The sequence below is a fragment of the Solanum verrucosum genome, unplaced genomic scaffold (assembly GCF_900185275.1).
Source record: "Solanum verrucosum unplaced genomic scaffold, falcon-dt-bn FXZP01000023.1, whole genome shotgun sequence".
Classification (NCBI taxonomy): domain Eukaryota; kingdom Viridiplantae; phylum Streptophyta; class Magnoliopsida; order Solanales; family Solanaceae; genus Solanum; species Solanum verrucosum.
In genome coordinates, this window is record NW_026019842.1 from 908,379 (window position 1) to 929,386 (window position 21,008).

The window sequence follows — 21,008 nt, forward strand, 5'->3', positions numbered from 1 at the left end:
TTTGCCCCAATACAACGCCTAATGTCATGCCGCTTGCATCACACATCACTTTGAAGAATTCTGACCAATCGGGAATAATGATAACCGGGGTGGAGACCAATATTTCTTTCAAGCACTTGAAAGCCACCATGAAACCATTATGAAAGTGGAATTTCACCTCCTTCTCCAAGAGTTTGCATAGAGGATGTGCAGTCTTTGAGAAGTCTTTGATGAACCTCCGGTAAAATCCGGTATGTCCCAAGAAACTACGAACATCCTTTACCAAAATTGGTGATGGTAACTTCTCAATCACTGCAATCTTCGCTTTATCAACCTCCGGCCCCTTTTGCGACACTTTGTGACCAAGAACTATACTTCCTTGAAGTGGCATTTTTCCCAATTTAGGACCAAGTTTGTCTCCACACATATTTGGAGAACTTGTCCTAAGTGTTTTAAACATGCTTCAAAAGTGTCAACCACAACCGAGAAGTCATCCATGAATACCTCCATTGAATCCTCCACCATGTTAGCAAAAATAGATAGCATGCAACGTTGAAATGTTGCCGGAGCATTACATAACACGAATGACATATGTTTGAAGGCAAAAGTTCCATATGGGCAGGTGAAGGTGGTTTCCTCTTGCTCTTCTGGAGCAATGGAGATTTGGTTATAACCGGAATACCCATCCAATAAGCAATACCAACCTCTCTCTAAAAGTCGATCAAGCATTTGATCCATGAAAGGCATAGGAAAGTGATCCTTTTCGGTCCATGAGTTTAATTTCTGGTAATCCATGCATACTCACCATCCGATCGCCGGTCTCATAGATATAAGCTCCCCATTTTCATTTGGGACTACTGTGATGCCTCTTTTTTTGGGTACACATTGCTTACCTATTTGATATCCACAATAGGGTAGATCGCACCCACGTCCAACCACTTTATTATCTCCTTTTTCACCACCTCTTGCATTGGTGGGTTCAATCTCCGTTGATGTTCAACACTCGGCTTACAATCACTATCAAACTGAATTTTGTGAGTGCAAATGCCAAGAGGAATGCCCACTATGTCAGCGATACTCCAACCTATAGCTTTTATATGCCTCCTTAACACCTTAAAGAGAAATTTTACCTACCATTCAAGCAAGTCAGCTGCAATGATCACCGGTAAGGTGTTATATGCCCTCAAGAAAGCATATCGGAGATGGGAGGACTTTCTCAATTTTTTAGATCAATGTCCAACTTCAATGGGATATTTTAGTAACCCCCCCCCCCTTATGCCTGAAAGAGCAGCTACTACCTCTTCGTAGCCTTGAATTTCAAACTCATCATAGTTAGCAAGCACGGCTTCAAGTGGTTCACTCATACACATCAAATGGCTCACACTAGCCACTGCCTTATCAATAACATCAATAGTGGAAACCACATGAATATCTCTTGGGTGTTTCATTGACTTACAAACATTAAAGGTTGCTTCATCTTCGTTCACCCGGAACTTCAGTTCTCCGCTTTCAACATCAACCAATGCTCTCCCGGTTGCCAAGAATGATCTTCCCAAAATGATGGGAATTTCAGCATCTATTTCACAATCGAGAATGATAAAATCATCCGGGAAAATGAATCGGTCAACCTTTACCAAGATGTCATATAGTATCCCTACAAAATGTTTAATTGATCGGTCCTTCATCAAGAGTCTCATTGTTGTGGCTTTTGGTTCACCCAACCCAAGTTGTTTATAGATTGCATATGGCATTAGGTTGATGATTTCTCCCAAATCGCATAGGGCTTTAGCAAATTGGAGCATGCCGGTGCAAGGAATAGTGAACACTCCGGGATCTTCTCTCTTTTTTATCAGCTCATTAGTCATAATTGCACTACAACAATGAGAAACTTCAATTGTCTCAAAATCCAAGCTCCTTTTCTTTTTGACTAACTTGTTCATGAACTTGGCATAACCCGGCGTTTCCAACAATGCTTCCACTGGAGGGAGACTAATTGGCAATGTCTTGAACACCGATAAAAACTTCGTGAACTTCTCATCCTCATTCTTCTTCTTGAGGCATTGGGGAAATGGAGGAGATAGTTTGGGCAAAGGTTTCTTAACTTTTGGGATTGGATTGTGTTTCTCCACATCTTTTTATGGCCCTTTGGCAATGCTTTGATGGATGGGTATTTCTTCTTCCTCCATATCTTTGTCTTCTTCATGCATTTGAGCTTCTTCATTGCCCGTCACATCACCTATTGCTACCTTTACACTACGAGTAACCATAGCCAGCCCTCTATCATCATCTTTCATTGTCATTTTTGGTTTCAATTATGCTGAAAGTAAACTCAATTGACCTTCAAGTATCTTGATTGCATCTACATAAGAGTTCACTTTATTGCTCAATGATGAAAAATCAGCTTTCATCCCTTTTAACAAATCATCCAAACCTTCAACTCTATCAAGGATACGTGACAGCAAATCATTCACCCGGGGACTACTTGCACTCCCTTTCGACTTTGGGCTCTCACTCAATTGAATGTGGTCCTCTTCATGGTCATCCTCCATTTTCCAATAATCACTTTGCTCAGCCCAATCTTGATAGTATCTTCTTTGTTCGTTCCCCTTGTGATAGTTCCAACCTTGATTCCCACCACGCTGTAAATAGCGTGGGTGGAAACCCTCCTCATATCTCTTGGAATTCCAACCTTGATTCTCCCCCGGCTTTGAATAACCTGAGGAGGAACCCTCCTCAACTCTAAACACTCCACTTGTTCCCTTAGGATTTCCCACATTCTCCAACATATTCTCTTGTAGTAGCTCCATTTGGGTCAACATCTTCTTGATGTTCTCATCCCTTTCTCTTTCCTTATTAAGTTGCTCTTGTGTCATTCTAAAATAAAAAGGAGAGACTTGATCCTCTTGAGTGTACCAAGCTTGATTTATTTTCATCATGTTATCAAGAAGAAATGAAGCCACCTCAAATGATTGCAACATTATTCCATCTCATACCAATTGATCAGCCTCTCCTTTATTAATCGAATCAAGACTTCGGTAAAAATATTAGAGTAGCAAATCATTTGGTAGCCCGTGAGTTGGGCATTGAAGTAAGAGTTTCTTAAACCTCACCCACGTTTCATGGATAGGTTCACCCTCCCATCGCTTGAAACCTTGAATGTTATCTCTAACTTTCATCAGCCTTGATAGAGGAAAGAATCTCGCATTGAATGCCATAATCGGCTCCTCCCATGATGTGATGGAATTGCTTGGTAACTTTGCCAACCACTTGCTAGCCTCCCCCGTCAAAGATAGTGGAAATAACCTAAGCCGGATTGACTCTTGTGACACATTCTTGAATGAAAATGGGATGCACACCTCGATAAAATTTCTTACATGCTCATGTGGATTTTCGTGATCTAGCCTCATTTGGAGGAGATGAAGAGGCATGCTAGTGACCTTAATATTGCAATCCCATCAGTTTGTGGTAGGCAAATTGCACCCATTTCACCCGGTTGAGATGGGTTGTAACCACTATTGATACCGTCCCGATGACCTGCTTGGCTAAAATCCACCTCTACCTCACTCATCCTTACTTCTAGTCACCCACTCAACAAAAGCACGATGTCATCTAAATCGATTTAACTACAGCCAACAGATTCACAGGTCAATTTTTTGATAAAAAAACTTTAAACAACGCTACTCCTCGATAGCGGCACCATTTTGATTAACATTTCAAAGACACTTTATCCAATTCTAAGTGTCAACGGTCGTAAATCAGTATAAACCCAACTACATGAGTTGGGGTCGATCCCACAGAGAGTAGCTTTCTTTTGAATTCAAATATGAAAGTATGACAGTGACCTTTTTAGCTAAACAAGCACCACACTCGAGAGTTTAGGATTCATAGTCTAAGTTGTAGTTACTAACCCACTTCAACAATCAAACCGAAACAATCAAATAACGAGGAAATACTTGGGGGGTTCACTAACCAACAATTGAATTCAACTTAATGGGTGAACATCATTACCAACAATGTCAATTTGTTGTGGGTAGAATAGGCTATAAGTAATGCAATTTTCTCTCGAACAATTACCTTATTTATGATGAATTCTCTCTAACTTCAACACTAGCCATAAGACGCCTAGCCCACTTTCTCATCAAGTCTACTCTTTCGAGCTAGACACAAAGGTTGAATCTTGAGTTTCACTTTCTTAAGCTGAAACCGCAATGACCCACTACTAATGATGCCAAATTACCACGTTGGTTTTATACCTCTCTCTCGACCAAGCACTAAACTCTAAACTATATTGCACTAAGCATGCAATAGTGAATTTAAACCACGATAATAATTCAGACCCACTTCAAATTAACACCACAATTTTCCAATTGATGACACCCACTTAGTCAAATGCAACAATTTGTCACATTGTCAAACCCCCAAGGTTAGGGTTTAGGGCAACCACGGTAAAAAGATGAAATTCCATACCTACCACATTTTCCATAGCTGAGTAAATGAAATTCAAAAGTTAAAATTAACTAAAATCTTTTCTATTAAAAAACTGAAATGATAAACCTTGCTAAAATCACTTGAAATCCACAATGGTAGTGTTTTTGCGCTCAATCTTTTGTTCCTCATGTTTCTGAATACTTTCTCTCTCTTACAAAAATTAATGTATACAAGTCTGGTGTGAGGATTTTTGGGACTAATCGGCGAGGAAAGCCACGTTTCACCGACCATTTGGTGACTCGCCGATTATCCTTCTTCTCGCCTTAATATTTCTTATCTTCATAGTCCAGCTAGTCTAAATTTAGGCGAGCCATATCAGGATGGCCGTTTCTGTAACACCCCGACTTTTCAAAACATCTAAATTAACTCGTATCTTCGTGGAAAGACAAGGAGGGTGAGTAATAAATTAAGAATGATGTGGTATGTCCTATTTTAAGTGTTCAAGTGTTGCATCTCAAGTTTTGAAGTTAGGTAAGTGGCAAAATAAAAGTTGGTGGAAGTTATCGTAAGTTCCTTCTTAAAGATTTCTCTGACATTTGGGTCAAATGTCTTGGAGGTTTTCTCCCAATCTATGAAGAGTTATGGGGCCCACAAACTATCGAATCGAAGGTCTACGAGTCTAGTTTCCAACGATTCAAACCGTTCATTCATACGACTTCAGAATAGAGATATATTTGCATTTTCGTGGGACTGCGAAAGCAGGCACGTGAGGTGGGGCCCTAGGTCGGTGGAAGGTTGTATATATCTTCTTCTTCGAGTTTTTTCTTCATTTTGAGCTAAATATACATTGAAAACATAGAAACCCATTTTTAGGATCAAGTGAAATATAGATTTTCTCGACGTAAGTCCTTGACGAAAAGTTGTTCTACGCGTTGGGCTCAACATCGTGGTATAATTTGTTTTATCGATTGCGTAGCATATCACATTTTAGTGTTGGTACAGCAGGGGTTTGAATATATTTGAAGGTTGTGAGGTGAATTACGAACCTAAGATCGAGGTAAGACCCTTCTTTCATCGACTCTAGCTTTTATAAGCAGCAAATAACAATTTACGACAGAAATACATATCTTTTATTGTATTGTCATGGTATCTTTTATTTTGTGTGTTGATTATGGTCCTACCTTGTTGTAGTATCGAGGGAGTTATGAGTTAAAGTCTTTAGGCCACGTGAATTTAGCGAAAAAGGTATGTTAAGGCTATTCTCTTCCTATGGCATGTTTCCTTAAAGCTTAGGAGCAATGTAACTGAGTTGTTATCGTTGTTATACTTATAGCTATTATTGTTGATTGTTGGCTGCTCGAGTGCGTATAATCCTCTCTTATCGATATTCTTACTCAGTAGTAACATTCGTATGTTGGACGCAACTTAGAGGCTATTTGTATAGGTTGCCTATCACTAAATTGCTCACTTTTAGCAGTTGGATTGTTATTGTTGCCTTTGGGCTATTGTTGTTAGCTGCAGGAATGTGATCTATGCCTAGCAGGGTTATGTTCTGCCTACAGGGCTATATGGATGCCTAAAAGGGCTATGAGTTGCCTACGGGGCTATATTGATGCCTAGAAGGGCTATGAGTTGCCTACAGGGATATATATTGATGCCTAAGAGGGTTATGTGCTTCCTACAGGGCCATATTGTTGCCTAAGAGGGCTATGAGTTGTCTATAAGATATGTTGATGCCTAAGAGGGCTATGTGACGTCCTGCGGGGCTAGGGGACTACCGATAGGGGTATACAGGCTGATTGGCACCTTCCGGGCTTATGGGGACCTGAGTAGGTGGTCTTGTGTGCTGTTTGTACCTACCGAGCTTATGGGGGCTTGGTTAGGTTGTTGTTTTATTATTTTTGATAAATTTAGATTTAGAAGCAGGTCAGTACAATTATCTTATCCTTAATTTATTTATCAGATTATTCCAGTATATCAGGATACCTCATCATAGTCTATTGCCTTTCATACTCTATACATTATTTTATATTGATGCCCCATTGCCTTGGGGGCGCTGCATTCATGCATGCAGGTCCTGACAGATGACCGAGTAGACCTCCATATCAGCAGGATTGACTTTTATCCGATTGGTCAGCCCTTTTCCTCCGGAGCTGCCAGAGTTGGGAGGTTTGTTACCTTTTGTTGTATATATTCTCATGGGTAGGCTGGGGCCCTGTCCCACCAATCTTTACTACTCTTAGAGGCTTGCAGACTAGTGTGTGGGGTTTATAGCTACGTTATGGCCATGCTGCCCTATGTTGTTGGTTTGCTGAAGCTTGTGAGCTGTTTGATGTATTGTACTGATATTTACCTGTTTTTAGTTTTGGTATAGATATCATGGTGGCCTCGACGGCCCAATCAGGACTTCTGTGCTAGTTGGATATTTTTTTATATGAACTCTTGGGAGTAGCTGGTTCTTTTGTAGATCTGTTGACAGGGGCCTTGCCGGCCGAGGGCTTAGTTTTAAGCCGAGATATACTTGTTTGTTTTCTTAATTGCATGTGATTGCCATGCGCTAGTAGCAAATGGTTCAGTAGGGTCGGCTCGGGCCTGAGTTTTGGCTTTAGTAGTCAGTTGCGCCTCTTGAGTTTGGGGCGTGACAGTTTCATTCCGCGATTTGCCTTTTTGCCTTTTAACTAGCCCATCAGCATTTATCTGGATTTCCATGAGGACTTTTGGTGATGAGGTCATTCTTTGCCGATGTTTTCGGTGACACGCCGAAAGGAACTTCTGCTTGCCGAAGTTACCCCCAATCCAGTCTCAGAGTTCTGTAATTTTAGGCGATAGAAGAGCAACTTGGCGACTCACCGAGTGATCTCGGCGATCACCAGGCTTGTTTTTCTTCATTCTTTCAACTTGCTTCTTTCCTCTTTGCCAATTAGGTGTCATTGTTTTGTTCCTCATTCCATATACCTGGAAATCAAGGATTTTACATCAGTTATTAGCACAAACTAAGTATTTGAGGACACTAAATCATTGTAAATAAAGCCCTAAATGAGTCTAAATCTCAGACTCATCAATTATACACTATTTAATTAAATTACATGTTTTCCAATTGATTTCATATGAACTCATGCATTATTACTTTTATGATGACGATGAACTTATGAATTATGATTTTGGATTTATGTGTGTTCATGAAATTGATCATTTATGACTAAAGGATGTTTTTAACATAAAGTGTTAATGATTTGTGAAAGGTTTTTTCACATTTGAATGGAATCATGGTTTAGATGCTTAGGAAGGTAAGTGTCTTAATATGAATTCATGGTTTGAAAGGATCTACTCTAACATGACTTATGATTGGATTGGTAGTCTTTAAGTTGTTTCCTTTTCAAGTATTTTGATATGATTATGATTATGTCTTTTTCCATTAGGGTTTACTTAGCACCAAGAAGACTTTGGAATGGAGGCCTTACCGTTAGAGGAGGTTTGGTTTTTCGTAGCAATTCCATTGTCCCAAACTACATGCTCATGTAGGATTGTCTTAAATGAGCTAACTAGTGGATCCACTTTAGCAATAATCGATGATATGGAGTTCTTACCTTGGAAATTAGACTCTCTCTTTCTAGTGTGAGGTTACATCGGATTTTTCCATGTTATAGCTCACATGGTCATATTGTGAGTTAACAATAAATATCCCACGAATAAATTATGTTTTTTTCAAAAGTCTTTTTAAAGATTTTCTATGATTTTAATATGCATTGACCTTGTTCATGATTTATGATTTCTCTTTAAAGGTTTTTTACTACGTTTTGTTTGGTTATGCATATCATGTTTAAGTTCATCATATTGTAATGCCAATGTTTTTATGCACTTCCCTATACTCACTACATTCAAAGTAGTAATCCATATTGTGCCTATATTATTTCATAATATAGGGTCCGACGCTCCTCCTCCGAGACGTGGCTAGATCAGGATTAATCCACTACAAATTTGATTGGTGAGTCCTCATGATTCAAGGGAAAGGCTATGGAAAGTTTTAGTGCTTTGACGTCTTTGCAATTTTCAAATTTGTTCGTGACTTAGGGGTTTGTCATAGTCATATGATAGTAGATGACTTATATCGGACTTAGTAATATTCTGCACATTCTCTTATTTAATCTGTTGGTATCTTTTGTGTTATCTTATGAGTTGAGACTTATATTGCTGATATTTCTCATTTTTTGTATTTCAATACATCAAGTTTATGTTAAGTGGCTTGTTTAGAATCTCTCGGGGTCCTTCACCATGTCACATCTAGGGTGTACTTTGGGTCATTACAAACTTGGTATTCAGAGTATGAGGTTTATAAAGGTTCTAGGATGTCTAACAAGCCGTGTCGAGTAGAGTCTTGTTTATGAGTGTGAAGCGCGCCACATTTATGAATAAGATGCTACAGGTGTTTAGGAAACTTCACTTCTTTCATTAATCTTAAGTCATGCCACAGAGTTTAACTATATAAAGGTCTTTCTCCTAACTCTAGTTTGATGCTTTTCAGGACATGCCTCCTAAAAGAACTAACACAATAAGGAATACGGTACAAATATAAAGGCCGAGATTCCTTGAGTGCCAGTCAATCCTTTCGTCAAGAAAGTGTCACATTCTAAGTTTTGAGTCGTTTTTCAAGTGTTGGCTCAATATATAACTGCTCAAGCTTATAGAGAAGTCATTGCTCCCTTGAACCTAAAATGTGGGCATAACATCAACAAGGGTAAGTGATTTCACTAGGATGAATCCCCAAAGTTTCATGGGTCAAAAGTTGAGGAAAAATATCAAGATTTCATCAAGGAAATCCACAATATTGTGGAGATTATGGGAGTTATAGCGACGGAAATTGAGGACTTGGCCGCTTATCAACTTAAGGGTGTTTCTCAAGTATGGTTCAATCAATGGAAAGAAGATAAGGCAATTAATTTGGGTCCTATTGATTGGGAAAAGTTCAAAGGTACTTTTCTTGATAGTTTCTTTCCCCTTGAGATGAGAGAAGTGAAAGTGCTTGAGTTCATCAATCTTTAACAAGGGAACATGAGTGTGAACGAGTATGCATTTAAGTTCACTCAATTGTCAATATATGCTCCTACTATATTTGCTGACTCTAGGGCAGGGATGAGTCGGGTGTGTCCAAGATGGTGGTCAAAGAATGTCAAGCCACCATGTTTATTAAGGAGATGGATATCTCTCGTTTAAACACATGCCCAACAAATTAAAGATGAAAAGCTAAAGGATAAGGATAGAGAGTGAAAGAGGGCAAGGACAGGTGATTGTGACTTCTCTCATTCTAGGTCTGATGGACATGGACGTTCTCAGTTCCGGCAAAAGTTCTCTAGTTAAAATTCTTCAAACGTTTTGGCTCAAAAATTTAACAAAGATACGGTGTCAAAACCTAAGACTCAAGAAGGTGGTGGTTGTGGATCTTCTCTTCCTGCTTGCCAAAAGTGTGACAAGAGTCACTGGGGAAAATGCTTAGTCGGTATGAATATTTTCTTTGGCGGAGTTTGCGTACAACAACAACTACCACTCTACTATTTAGATGGTGCTCGTTCGAGGCAATATATGGTAGGTGTTATCACTCTCCAGTTGGTTGGTGTGAATCTTCATAGCCTAGTCTGTGTGGTATTAATTTACTTCATGAGGCTTTAGATCATGTGTATGTGATTCGGAATAGGCTCAAGATAGCTCATAGTAGGCACTAGACTTATGCCGACCGTAAGCGTCAACCATTGTGGTTTGGAGTTGATGATAGGGTATTCCTTCGTGTGTCATCCAAGAAGGACGTGATGACATTTGGAAGACAAGGCAAGCTTAACCCCCAAGTATATTGGGCCTTTTGATATCCTTTAGACAATTGGTGATGTCGCTTACGAGTTAGCTCTACCTCTTGCATTTTCAGCTTTTCACCTGTTTTTGCATGTTTCGATGTTGCACCGATATGTTCTTATTGAGTCTCATGTGATTCGGTTGAGTTAGATGACAGTTTGACCTTTGTGGAGGAACCAATTCCTATTCTAGCCAGAGATGTACAACGATTGTGTTTGAGAGTCATTCCTTTGGTTGAGGTCCATTGGAGGCATCCCAATTAAGTAGGCTATTTGGGCGACCAAGCATGAGATGTGAGATTAGTTTCCCTACTTGTTTGAGCCTTTAGGTAATTCCTAATTCTTACTTTCGTGGATGAAAGTACTTTTTAGTAGTGGATGTTGTAATAACCCTCCAAGTTATTTCTCTGTAAATGCCTTCTTTTTATCATTTAGAGCAATTCTATAGGGACCCCAAGTCATTTATGACTTGTTGGGACAAATAGTTCGGTCACCTAGTCCTTCATTTGGTTTTTGTCAAAGTTTCCTTGTTTTCGAGCTTCTAAAACTTGAATGGTTGACTTCGGTCAAAAGTTCAGAAAAACAGCCTCAGAATATGATTTTGACAATTTCGTTTTCTCTGGAATGTCGAGTTTGATCTAGAATGACCTTTTGCGCGAATTCCCAGGCTTTTAGGTCAATTTCGAGCCCCCTTGTAGAATTTGATTTAAAATGGAGCTTAGATATGGGACCCACTTTTTGTCAATTATATCAAAGAACAGATATTATAATTGAAAATATGTAGAAGATAAAAATCATTAACGAATAAGAATTTTACAATCTTTCAAGTTCTTAATATATATGATAATACCAAATTTCTAATAATCAGATATCAGAAAATGATCATTCATAATCTTAATGAGGTCATGGATTACCGTGCGAAGCACAGATAAGTTAACTAGTTGAATAGATGAGACTTACCTTGGCTGAATAAATCAGTACCTACCTTGTGTAAATGAGAGTAGTCTTCCTTCAAGCAATAAATCTTTAAAGAAAAAGAAAACCTAGCGGCGAGCTTTTCTTGATGGTAAGGAAAGAGGTTTATGTCACTGGTTAGGGCTTCAATAATGGGCTGAAAGAGATGGATTTTAAGTCAGGTAGAATTTGTGGATTGAGTATTACTCGAGTATTATAAAAAATATATTCAAAATTTAATATAATATTATGTGGCAATTAAAAGGGGATGTGGCAACTCCATTTATTTTTAAGAAAAAAAAGATGAAGAAAAGGGACTAGTTAATTCTAACAAAGTAACTAACATATACAAGGGTATTAATATGCAAAAACTTAGTGTTGACACCCAATTTTGGACCTCCACAATATAGATTAATCACCGTACTTCTTAAATTCCAAATGATTTGAAATAATTAGTTTTTATAAAATTCAAAATATTTTTCAAGTTACTTTTAATTAATTTTTTCATTTTATAATTTTTAAATAATATATATGTTTTTATATAATTTTGTATATAAATAGTATTTTTTAAAAGCATTTCAAAAATCTTCTCAAAAAGATTTTAATTTTAGTAAGTATTTTATTAAATTAGTTTAGTTTAAATTATGGTTATAATTTTGAATCATTAGTTTACAATTAAGTTAATTATTTATTTCATTAAGATTAATAATCTCGTTAATTAATTAATTTTAATTCGTCTTATTTAGGGTTTAGCTGAATTTGTTAATTTAACTCAATTTGACTATTTCTTAAACTCCAACATCTAACCCATCTTTGACCTCACCTTAAACCCATTTGGAAATCAATTTTGAGCCTTTTTTACCTCTTTTAAACAGCCCAACAAAACCGGTCCAGCCCATTCTCTTTATGCACAACCCAGAAACAACATATACAACAACAATTTCAGCATGCGTATAGCTCAACCCCTGACCCCTCAACGCGCCTCGTCTCCCTCACGCAAGGACAAGTTCACAAAAACATCAACAGATGTCCAAATAAACGCCAATATGACGTTAACATCAATTCAAGCGGTGGCAATTCAGAGTCATCTTCATAGAAAAATACACAACGAGTTCACGGAAAGCATGCGCGGTTCTCTTTTCCGTGGTGTCTTCCTCCTCTGCCAGAGCAATGGTACCATAGTACTGTTCCAGCACCGAAAAGCACCTGCAACAGCCGCATTTTCTTCCTTCCCAGTGTAAGATCGAGCCTCGTGGCACTTCAAGGACATGGGATGAATCATAAATGTCCACCTATCCTCATACTCGTTGGATTTGTTAAAAAATTTGGGTATCAAAACCGCATATTCCTTCAATTTTTGAGATAAGGTTTGAAATTCAAATTCGTTCCTTTGTTCTTACCCGTTTTACCCTCATCTTTTTTCCCTCTCAATCGTGCCCTAATTTCTCCTATAAATACTCTCTTCTTCTTCATTGGAAGGAGGTTGGAGGAAAGTTGGCAAAAAAATAAATGAAAGAATATAGAGGAGAAAAATAGAAAAAAGCTATAGACAGTATATAGAGGCAAACGTTTGCATATACGTAGAAAAGGACATACGTATTTAACTAAAGGTATATTACGAGGATTCAGAGTCTAGATTTTGGGGTTTTTCTTTCTCGTTACTGGTTCACCGAAGCTAGTCGGAACCTAACTCGTGGTGGAGAAGTTGTTTCTAACTCGTTTTGTCTCAGCTCGTTGCCCCAAAAAGGGTAAACTTCTTTCAATTGTAACTCTTTTTTTAAGTTGATGCTCTTTTTCGTGAATTGAAAGAGTGTGTTGATTCTTTCCTCCCATTCTCGAATGTCTCTGATTGATTCAAAATTTATTTTTTATATATGATAATAATCGTTGGAGTTCGATTTGGTGTTTCTTGGATGGTTGAGACATAAAATATGTCTTTTGTATGAGTGTAGTCGTCTTTGAGCATCCATGAACATTTTGGGTAGATTAAAAGAGTCTTTGGTCTTTAATTATGATTATTATTTTTGATAAATTTCCTTCTCTGTTCTTTACTTTGAGAATATGGATGACTCTTCCTTGTAGCCTCTTTCGGTTTTCATCATCTTGGTGGTTGTTACTTTCATGCTTGTTTTAAGTCTATTTCGACATCAAGCTCTATTGTGGTCTGTTAATGTTGTTTTCTTTCTAAAATAAGAGCATAACCTCGAATCCAAATAACTCCAATTTGCTCTTGGGTTGTAATGTTGTTTTAGCGTTAGTTCTGCTAGTGGCTTTAAATAATATTTCCAGTACAGTAGTAGTGTCTTGTTCATTTGTTTTGTGTGATACCATAAACCTTGGTTCCAGTTTCATTAAGAATGATGAAGGAATTAAATTGGTGGAGTTTCCATTAATACAAGTTGTCTATGTGCAAATTGATGTTTAATTCTTGATATGGTAGTTGGTTAGTATTTGTTTGTTGTGGATATTTTTAAGTGTTTAAACAATAGATTAAATAGTCATTATTTTATCATTAGCATGACCTGAGTATTTAGTGTCTTTGGAATTTGTATCCCGCTATCTTCAATCGAATTATTTGCTTTATATTGGTTTAGGGACCGCTATGATTTGCTTTAGATATATTGTTGCTCTATTATTCTTGGGTACTAATCCTTACTATCATTTTGTTGCATGTGGTGCCATCCGAGTCCATTATGGACATTTCTCCTCCTCTTTGCATTTTGATAGAGCCAGAAAGGCTCAAATTCCACCTTTGTTGACTCGGACATGCCGTATATACCAATGAACAAGTCTCGGAGTTGAAAATATGCAGCATATACACTAATATACAATGTGATACAACTCTCGTATACAGCAGAAATGGGCCCAAAAGGCTTCAAATTTCAGCTTTGTATTTTGTTATTATTGGGCCTAAGCCCTCTTCTTATTTATTAGAGCAATTTTCACATATAGCAAACACAAAATTCATATTTCTATGCTATAGCAAAGTTTGCATAATTGCGCTCTATAGCAAACATAAATATGTATATTTCGCTATACATATACAAAAGAAAGAAGTTTTATAATCTGCTTTGGTATACATATACAAAAAGATCAATTGTATAAAGTGAGAGAGGCGAGTGAGCGAGCAAGATCTAGGAGAGTGGCGAGCGAGATCTGAGAGAGGGGAGAGAGGGGAACGAAAATATATGTATATATACAATTTTCTCTCGCTTTATACAAACACAAACACATTTATACAATTTGCATTTTTTGTATAAAGTGAGAGAGGCGAGTGAGAGAGCGAGATCTGGGAGAGTGGCGAGCGAGATCCGGGAGAGGGGAGAGAGGGGAACGAAAATATATGTATATATACAATTTTCTCTCGCTTTATACAAATACAAACGCACTTTATACACTTGCGTTTGTATAAAAAATGAGAGAGGCGAGGGAGAGAACGAGAGTGGCGAGCGAGATTCACCAGGAGAGATGTGAAATAGCAACAGTTTGGTATGAGGTACAATTAAGTCAAACTATATTTATAGTATTTAATTTGAATTAATAGTTTGCTATTATATACAATTTTCCCTATTTATTATTATCTTGTTAGAGTTTAGGACAGGTGGAGTAATTGGGCCTAAGGCCCAAAGGATAAACATTTCTCTATAATAGACTAAGACAAGTACAGGTGATTTAAATGGGCCAAAGGCCCAAAACAAAATTAGGCCCAAATACTGGCCAAGGTGGACAGAGAACCAGACTTGGGCCCAAATCTTTCCCTCCTTCTCCATTTATTTGCTATTATGTGATTTATGTGTTTATTTAATTTTAAGGTTCTTCCTTATCAATTCCCCAAAAGGTAATCATGTTGAATCAATTATTTAAAATTAAGTAAATGTTTGTCTACTCGACTTTTTCAAGAAAATCTGTGAAATGTTTTACTTAAATAATATTTTCAATATCCCCCTTTCCCCTCTAAGTTCTTTTAAAATTTTAAATTGTTTCCTTCTTAATTAGTTTAAGTATGCGCACTTTTATTTTAAATTCAATTAGCCAAATAGTTAGTTACCGGATAACCGCACATTAGTGGGCATTTCGGGTGCTTTCAAACTCTTTTCGAAATGCTAATATGACCCCGAACCCTTTAAATATTTTCAATTGATTTTCGTTTTAATCTTTTGAAAAAAAATAGTTTTCTTAATTTTCCTTTAAAAATTAAGTGGCGACTCTTAAAATCTCATTCTTCTCATTTTTAAAATAAAATAGAATGACGACTCTGTTGGGGAATTGAATGAGTTATAACCTTAAAATTAACTTATTTGGATATTTGTTTAAGTTGCTTAATTGTTTCAATTCTTATATATTATAAATTGTTGCATTCATGGCATCGATTCCGCCAAACGGCAAATAGTTTGCATTAGGAAAAAGGGCAGTTATGTGGCTTTCCACGGCTGTCCTTCAGAAAAGCACCATTGAATTCTTCTGAAGTGATAAACGAATAGTTGGTTTGTGGTCATCCAATGTCGTTTATTAAACTTCACCCCGTAGTTTGTCCAACTCGGGTGACTAGGTCTTGTCTAAACCAACTCTTATTCAACTAGCGTAGAGCGAAACCAAATCCTTTTTAATGCATTGAACTAAGATGACCCAACACCCAAGGTGTGTTGGGGCCATTAGAAAGACCACCTTGAGTCCAAAATGGCCCACTGCCTAAACGAACGATCATACTTATGTGTTTAAATTTGAAGGAAATGTATACGTTGTTTGAAAAATCATTGTTCATTGGCGTTGGGAGTGTAATAGTTTGTTCTAGTCGAAGAAAGAGTTGTACATGTTATAGCCCGGAAGGGATGGACATTCGAAGATGACAAGAAATCAAGATCGAAGGACCTTCCATGGAGGCATATCTTAGGATGGTACCCATGCGTGGGACTGATTAGCTGTATCCATTTTCCCTATTATGTATCCCCTTTCAGTTTATTCTTAAAACTTGTATAAATTTGGATTTTGTGACAATGGAATGTTTCAAATGACGTATACATCCCTCAAATCGTTAGGCCTACTCTTGACACAAAAGAGTCAAATATTTGCTTAAAACGCACAATAATTGTTTATGTGTTATAACTGCGTGTGTGATTATGTTGCTTTATTTGGAGATGTTCTAGCCTAGTCTTTTTGGAAATTTTCTAAAAAACCCTAAGCATATATATCAAGTCACTATCCAAAGTGCGTCCAAATACTCTTCGAGTCTTTAGTTTCCCAACAAAATTCGAACTTCAATTTTCAAATCTTACTCTCTCAGAAAGACATTCGATCTCAAATCAAAAGAGATTCAAGTGGGTCAAACTACGTAGGACCTAAATTCTCCCTCGTGAGATACGTAGGCAGCCTTTTAAGGCTCGGTCCCCATTTTTTTTATAGAAATTCTATCTTTCCAGCTCTTGCAGAGAAATTAGAGTTACATCTCAATCGAAAATCAAAAGTACGACAATGAAAGATACAGTCGGCTTTGTCTCGACTCAAGTTGACATCTTTGATTCGCTAATCCCAAAGTCAAGTAGACAAATTCCTGTCTATTTAGCTATTTCTCTATACCGATGGGACAGTTTATCTCTGAATGAAGCAACTCTTATGTGTTTACACCTATGTGTGTTATGTTGTACTATTTAACACCTTCAGGCACTAACACATTTACCTTTTGAGCTATTTTTCATTTGTCGGGTATTTAGAACTGATCTATGTTGATAAGCTGGCCGAACACCTTTACTTTACAAGATCCAAAGCTCTTAAAGATTCCTTCCCTAACCAAAGTCTGCTAAAAGGAAAAACCACAATGGTTGAGAACAGTGAAGAGATTGGCCTGACCGAAGTTGCTATAGTCCATCCCTCTACCGCTGAACAAAATGTGTTGATCGCACAATTGATGCAATAGGTTGCTGAGTTGAGAGTTGAGATCTAGAAAGAGCAAGATTTGCCAAATTCGGGTACCACCGCCAACATTCCTTGCAATGAAAGACCTCCACTCTACTTTCCTCCTCTGAATTCAAGCACAGAACATCGACTCAACTACCCCTCCAACCCTATTCAGAATCCTTCTACCATCGACTTAACTACCCCAATCCCCATCATGCCACCACTTCGTATCAAGCACTGTCTCCTTCTCAAAATATCAACCCTCAAATCTTCCCGCTCCCTCAAAACCAAAATGAGAACAATGCTCATACTTACCCCCATACTCTAAACCAAAATACCAACCCTCAAGCATTCCCCCAAATATATCAAGCCCCTGAAAACACCCAAAATCCTTCCACCGCTCCACCCTTGCCCCCAAAACCTACTTTCCAAATCCCAGTCCACAATGAACCTTATGTTAATTGCTCCGAACTCGATCATTATGAGGAGCAGGAAAAAGAGTTGAGGGCTATGGAAGAAGTTGCCAACATAATTTAAAGGAAGAGATCATGAAAGTCGTGAAGGAGTTGCATTATACTCCAGAAGTCACTGGACTGAACTATGAGGATCTATGTATCCATCTAAATTTGGACCTTCCGGAAGGGTTCATATTGCCAAAATTTGACACATTTGGAGGAATTTGAAATCCGTTGGCTCATCTAAGAGCATATTGTGATCAACTCGTGGGAACTGAAAAGAATGAGTCTTTGTTAATGCGGCTCTTTAGCTGAAGTTTAAGTGGAGAAGCATTGGAATGGTTTACCTCTCATGAGATAAAGCAGTGGTCTAGTTGGAATGCACTAGCTAAGGATTTCATCGAACGGTTCTCCTACAATGTGGAGATTGTTCCTAAGAGAAGATCGATATTCCTTAGAGAAGATCAAACAGAAATCCACTGAAAGCTATCGTGAATATGCATATAGATGGAGGAAAGAGGCCGCCCAGGTTCGACCTCCCATGTCTGAGAAGGAGATCGTTGAAGTTTTCATACGCATTCATGAAGCAGATATTATGACAGGATAATGTTTTTCATTGGAGAAAAATTTGTGGAGATAGTCAAGATAGGTGAGACTATGGAGGATGGGCTTAAAACCGAAAAGATTTCTCACGTTGTTGTCCCAACTTACACTTCAAGATTGTTGAAGAAGAAAAGAGAGGATGTTTCTTCCATTTCCTACACATCTAATGGAAAAAGACACTTCAAAAAATCCTCACCTTACAAAGGTTATCCTCGAGCTCTACAAAATTCATATCCAGCTTGTTATACCCAATCAGGTTATCAAACTCCACCACCGAGTTACAAAATTCACCTCTTAGTTACCAAACTCCACCACCACATTACCAAAATACTCATCCATATTACCATGATCCATCATTTAACCTTTCAAATATCCAATCAAGTTAACAAACTCCACCCACACACTACCAAAACACCCTTCCTAGCTATCAAGCTCCGCAATACCCAAATTTCCAAACGCCAGCACCAAATTATCAAAATCCTCCAAACTACCGTCAAGTGCCTCCACATCCACAAAATACATACAATCCTTCTCACCCAAATCTTGAGAAGAAACCTTCTAGAGTCTTTACTCCTTTGATAGAGAGTCCAACACAGCTTTTTGAGAGATTGAAATCAGTTGGCCTGATACAGATAATCGATCCAAAAAATATCAATGTCAACTACAAGATTTATAGACCCGATTTTCACTGTGCTTACCATTCCGGAGGTGTTGGGCATATTACTAAGGATTGTATCAACTTGAAACATAAAATTCAAGACTTGATAGATCAAAAGGTTGTCATTCTTCAGACTGTCACTCCTAATGTCAATAGTAACCCCATGCTGAATCATAGAGGGGTGACTATTAATATGATTGAAGTCGTAGAAGAATTGAATGTGGAGAAAGTTATAATCTCAATCAACCTTGAAAATCTTGAAAAAGTTGTAAACTCTCCAACCAAAAGAGAGAAATCCAAATTTGTGATAATGGCACCTCATCAAGTTTTTGCTTTAGTGTCGAAGAAGGGTCAGAACAAGCAGAAGATCGATCAAGTTTTTCCAAAATCATTGTCTCACTTATATCGGTCTTTTCCAATGCAAAATGGTCTAGGGGAAGGAATCAAAACTTTTTCCAAAGAAGGTGATATTATGCTTGAAGAGATGGTCGAGACACCAGTCATATTAGACAGCTAGCCAAAAGAGCAAATGCCTAACTGAACATCCACTCTGCTCTTGATTCCTCGCTCGTCTTGGTAGATATAGACAACTTTTCTATGTTATTTCTAATGGTGTTCCGAATAAGGCTCGAGAGCCATCCTTGACTCTATTTTTGCCTCACTACGTTTTAATCTCCCTGCTAATATTTTGAAAAAAGGCAAAACTATTTATCGTCATGGACAAAGTTCTTATTTTCTTATTTCAAATGAAAACCTCCTTTATTGCAAAAAATTTCTCTATATTTTCTATCCAACAGTATTTGTCTATGATTTCAGTGAAAATATTTTCAAATCTATCAATAGCATGTCCTGTCACAAGCTGAATGAACAAAATGCGGTAGATGCGGACAAATTTGAGGACTAAAATGAGAAGATTATGGTACCCAAACACCTGGTTGAGGGTTTCAGACAATTCAAAATTCACGATAAGCCGAATTCAGAAGATATCATAATAGCGAATCAGGAAAATGATGAACGCATCAAAGAGATCAAAATTTGTGCCTATTTGACAAAACATAGGAAAGAGAACTCATCAATTTGCTTAGCGAACACATCAATACATTTGTTTGATGACATCACATGGTTGAGCAGGAACATTAGATCTCACAAGTCGTCAATCTACTTAAATGTTGTGAAGAGATATTATGTGTGAGGTTTTAGTTCATATTTCTGTTATTTCCTTGTAATCATTCTATTTTCTTGTATTCGCCTGGTTTAGAATTTATCCCTTCGAAATGAACTACGTCTGACTTGAATTCTCAAGAATGAGATACGTAGGCGGTCTATGTCGGCCTCGGTCACCCCTCTACCCTTTTTTATGTGTTTTCCTCTTGTACTTGAACTACGTTCGACCTGAATTCTCAAGAATGAGATACGTAGGTGCCCTATGTCAGCTTCGATCGATTCCTTATTTAATTTTCTTATTTTTGTTAATCTTTGAGGGGGAACTACGTTTGATCTGATTCCTGCCTCAACGGGATATGTAGGCGCCACAACGACTAGATCATATCTCCCGTAAGATTTCTATTTTTTTTAACAATAGAAATTGGAACCGAATTTTTGAAAGGGACTCAAAAATTCTCAACAAGAGGATCTCTCCAAGAAGTCAAGACTGAAGTTACGTTGAGAATTGTAAATGTGACAGAATTTTAGAGAAGATCTCAAAAATTCCATGATTCGTTCATCAATGGTTCAAGATACTCCAAGACAGTTAATTGGGACAAAATGTTTTGAGGATGACCTCAAAATTTTCAATAAGGTTCATATAAAGTTTAGAGCAAATTTGAATACCTCCAGCAAGATCAGAAGTTTAGAAGTGACTTCAAATGATCCTCATGTCCATTATGAGATCAGAAGTCAACTTCAACAATCTTCAACATTTCAAGAGTCAGATCACCCAAACTTCAACAATCTTCAGAATCTTTTCAACAAGTTATCCGATAGACCTTGAAGCATCAACTCCAAAGGCATTCATTTAAGCTTGACGTGATATGACACTCGATAGTGATCCTTTTTCAAATACTTCTTGAAAACCTATTCTTCTTGAAGACTTTTTCTATAATGTTTCAAATCTTTTGCATAAAATGTTTTGTCCTATCTATCAAGAAGCGGGGATCAGAGCAATCAACCGGAGATAGCGAGACAAAGAGCAATCAATCA

General features: G+C 37.6%; 1 protein-coding gene across 1 annotated transcript; it reads right to left on the reverse strand.

The window, feature by feature from the left end:
• Window positions 1-872: 872 nt before the first annotated feature.
• On the reverse strand, window positions 873-2,279 carry LOC125816541 (uncharacterized). The gene is made up of 3 exons (XM_049496161.1): window positions 2,226-2,279; window positions 1,278-2,030; window positions 873-1,109 (listed from the first exon to the last, which is right to left on the reverse strand). Exons 1-3 carry the CDS (start codon window positions 2,277-2,279, stop codon window positions 873-875), a joined length of 1,044 nt encoding a protein of 347 aa, XP_049352118.1.
• Window positions 2,280-21,008: the final 18,729 nt, after the last annotated feature.

Coding starts and splice junctions, on each gene's coding strand:
- LOC125816541 (XM_049496161.1), bottom strand. CDS start 2,279: ATGACAATGAAAGATGATGATAGAGGGCTGGCTATGGTTACTCGTAGT. Junction 2,031..2,225: donor TGGTTACTCGTAGTGTAAAG/GTAGCAATAGGT, acceptor CAATGCCTCAAG/AAGAAGAATGAGGATGAGAA. Junction 1,110..1,277: donor AAATTCAAGGCTACGAAGAG/GTAGTAGCTGCT, acceptor CTTGAATGGTAG/GTAAAATTTCTCTTTAAGGT.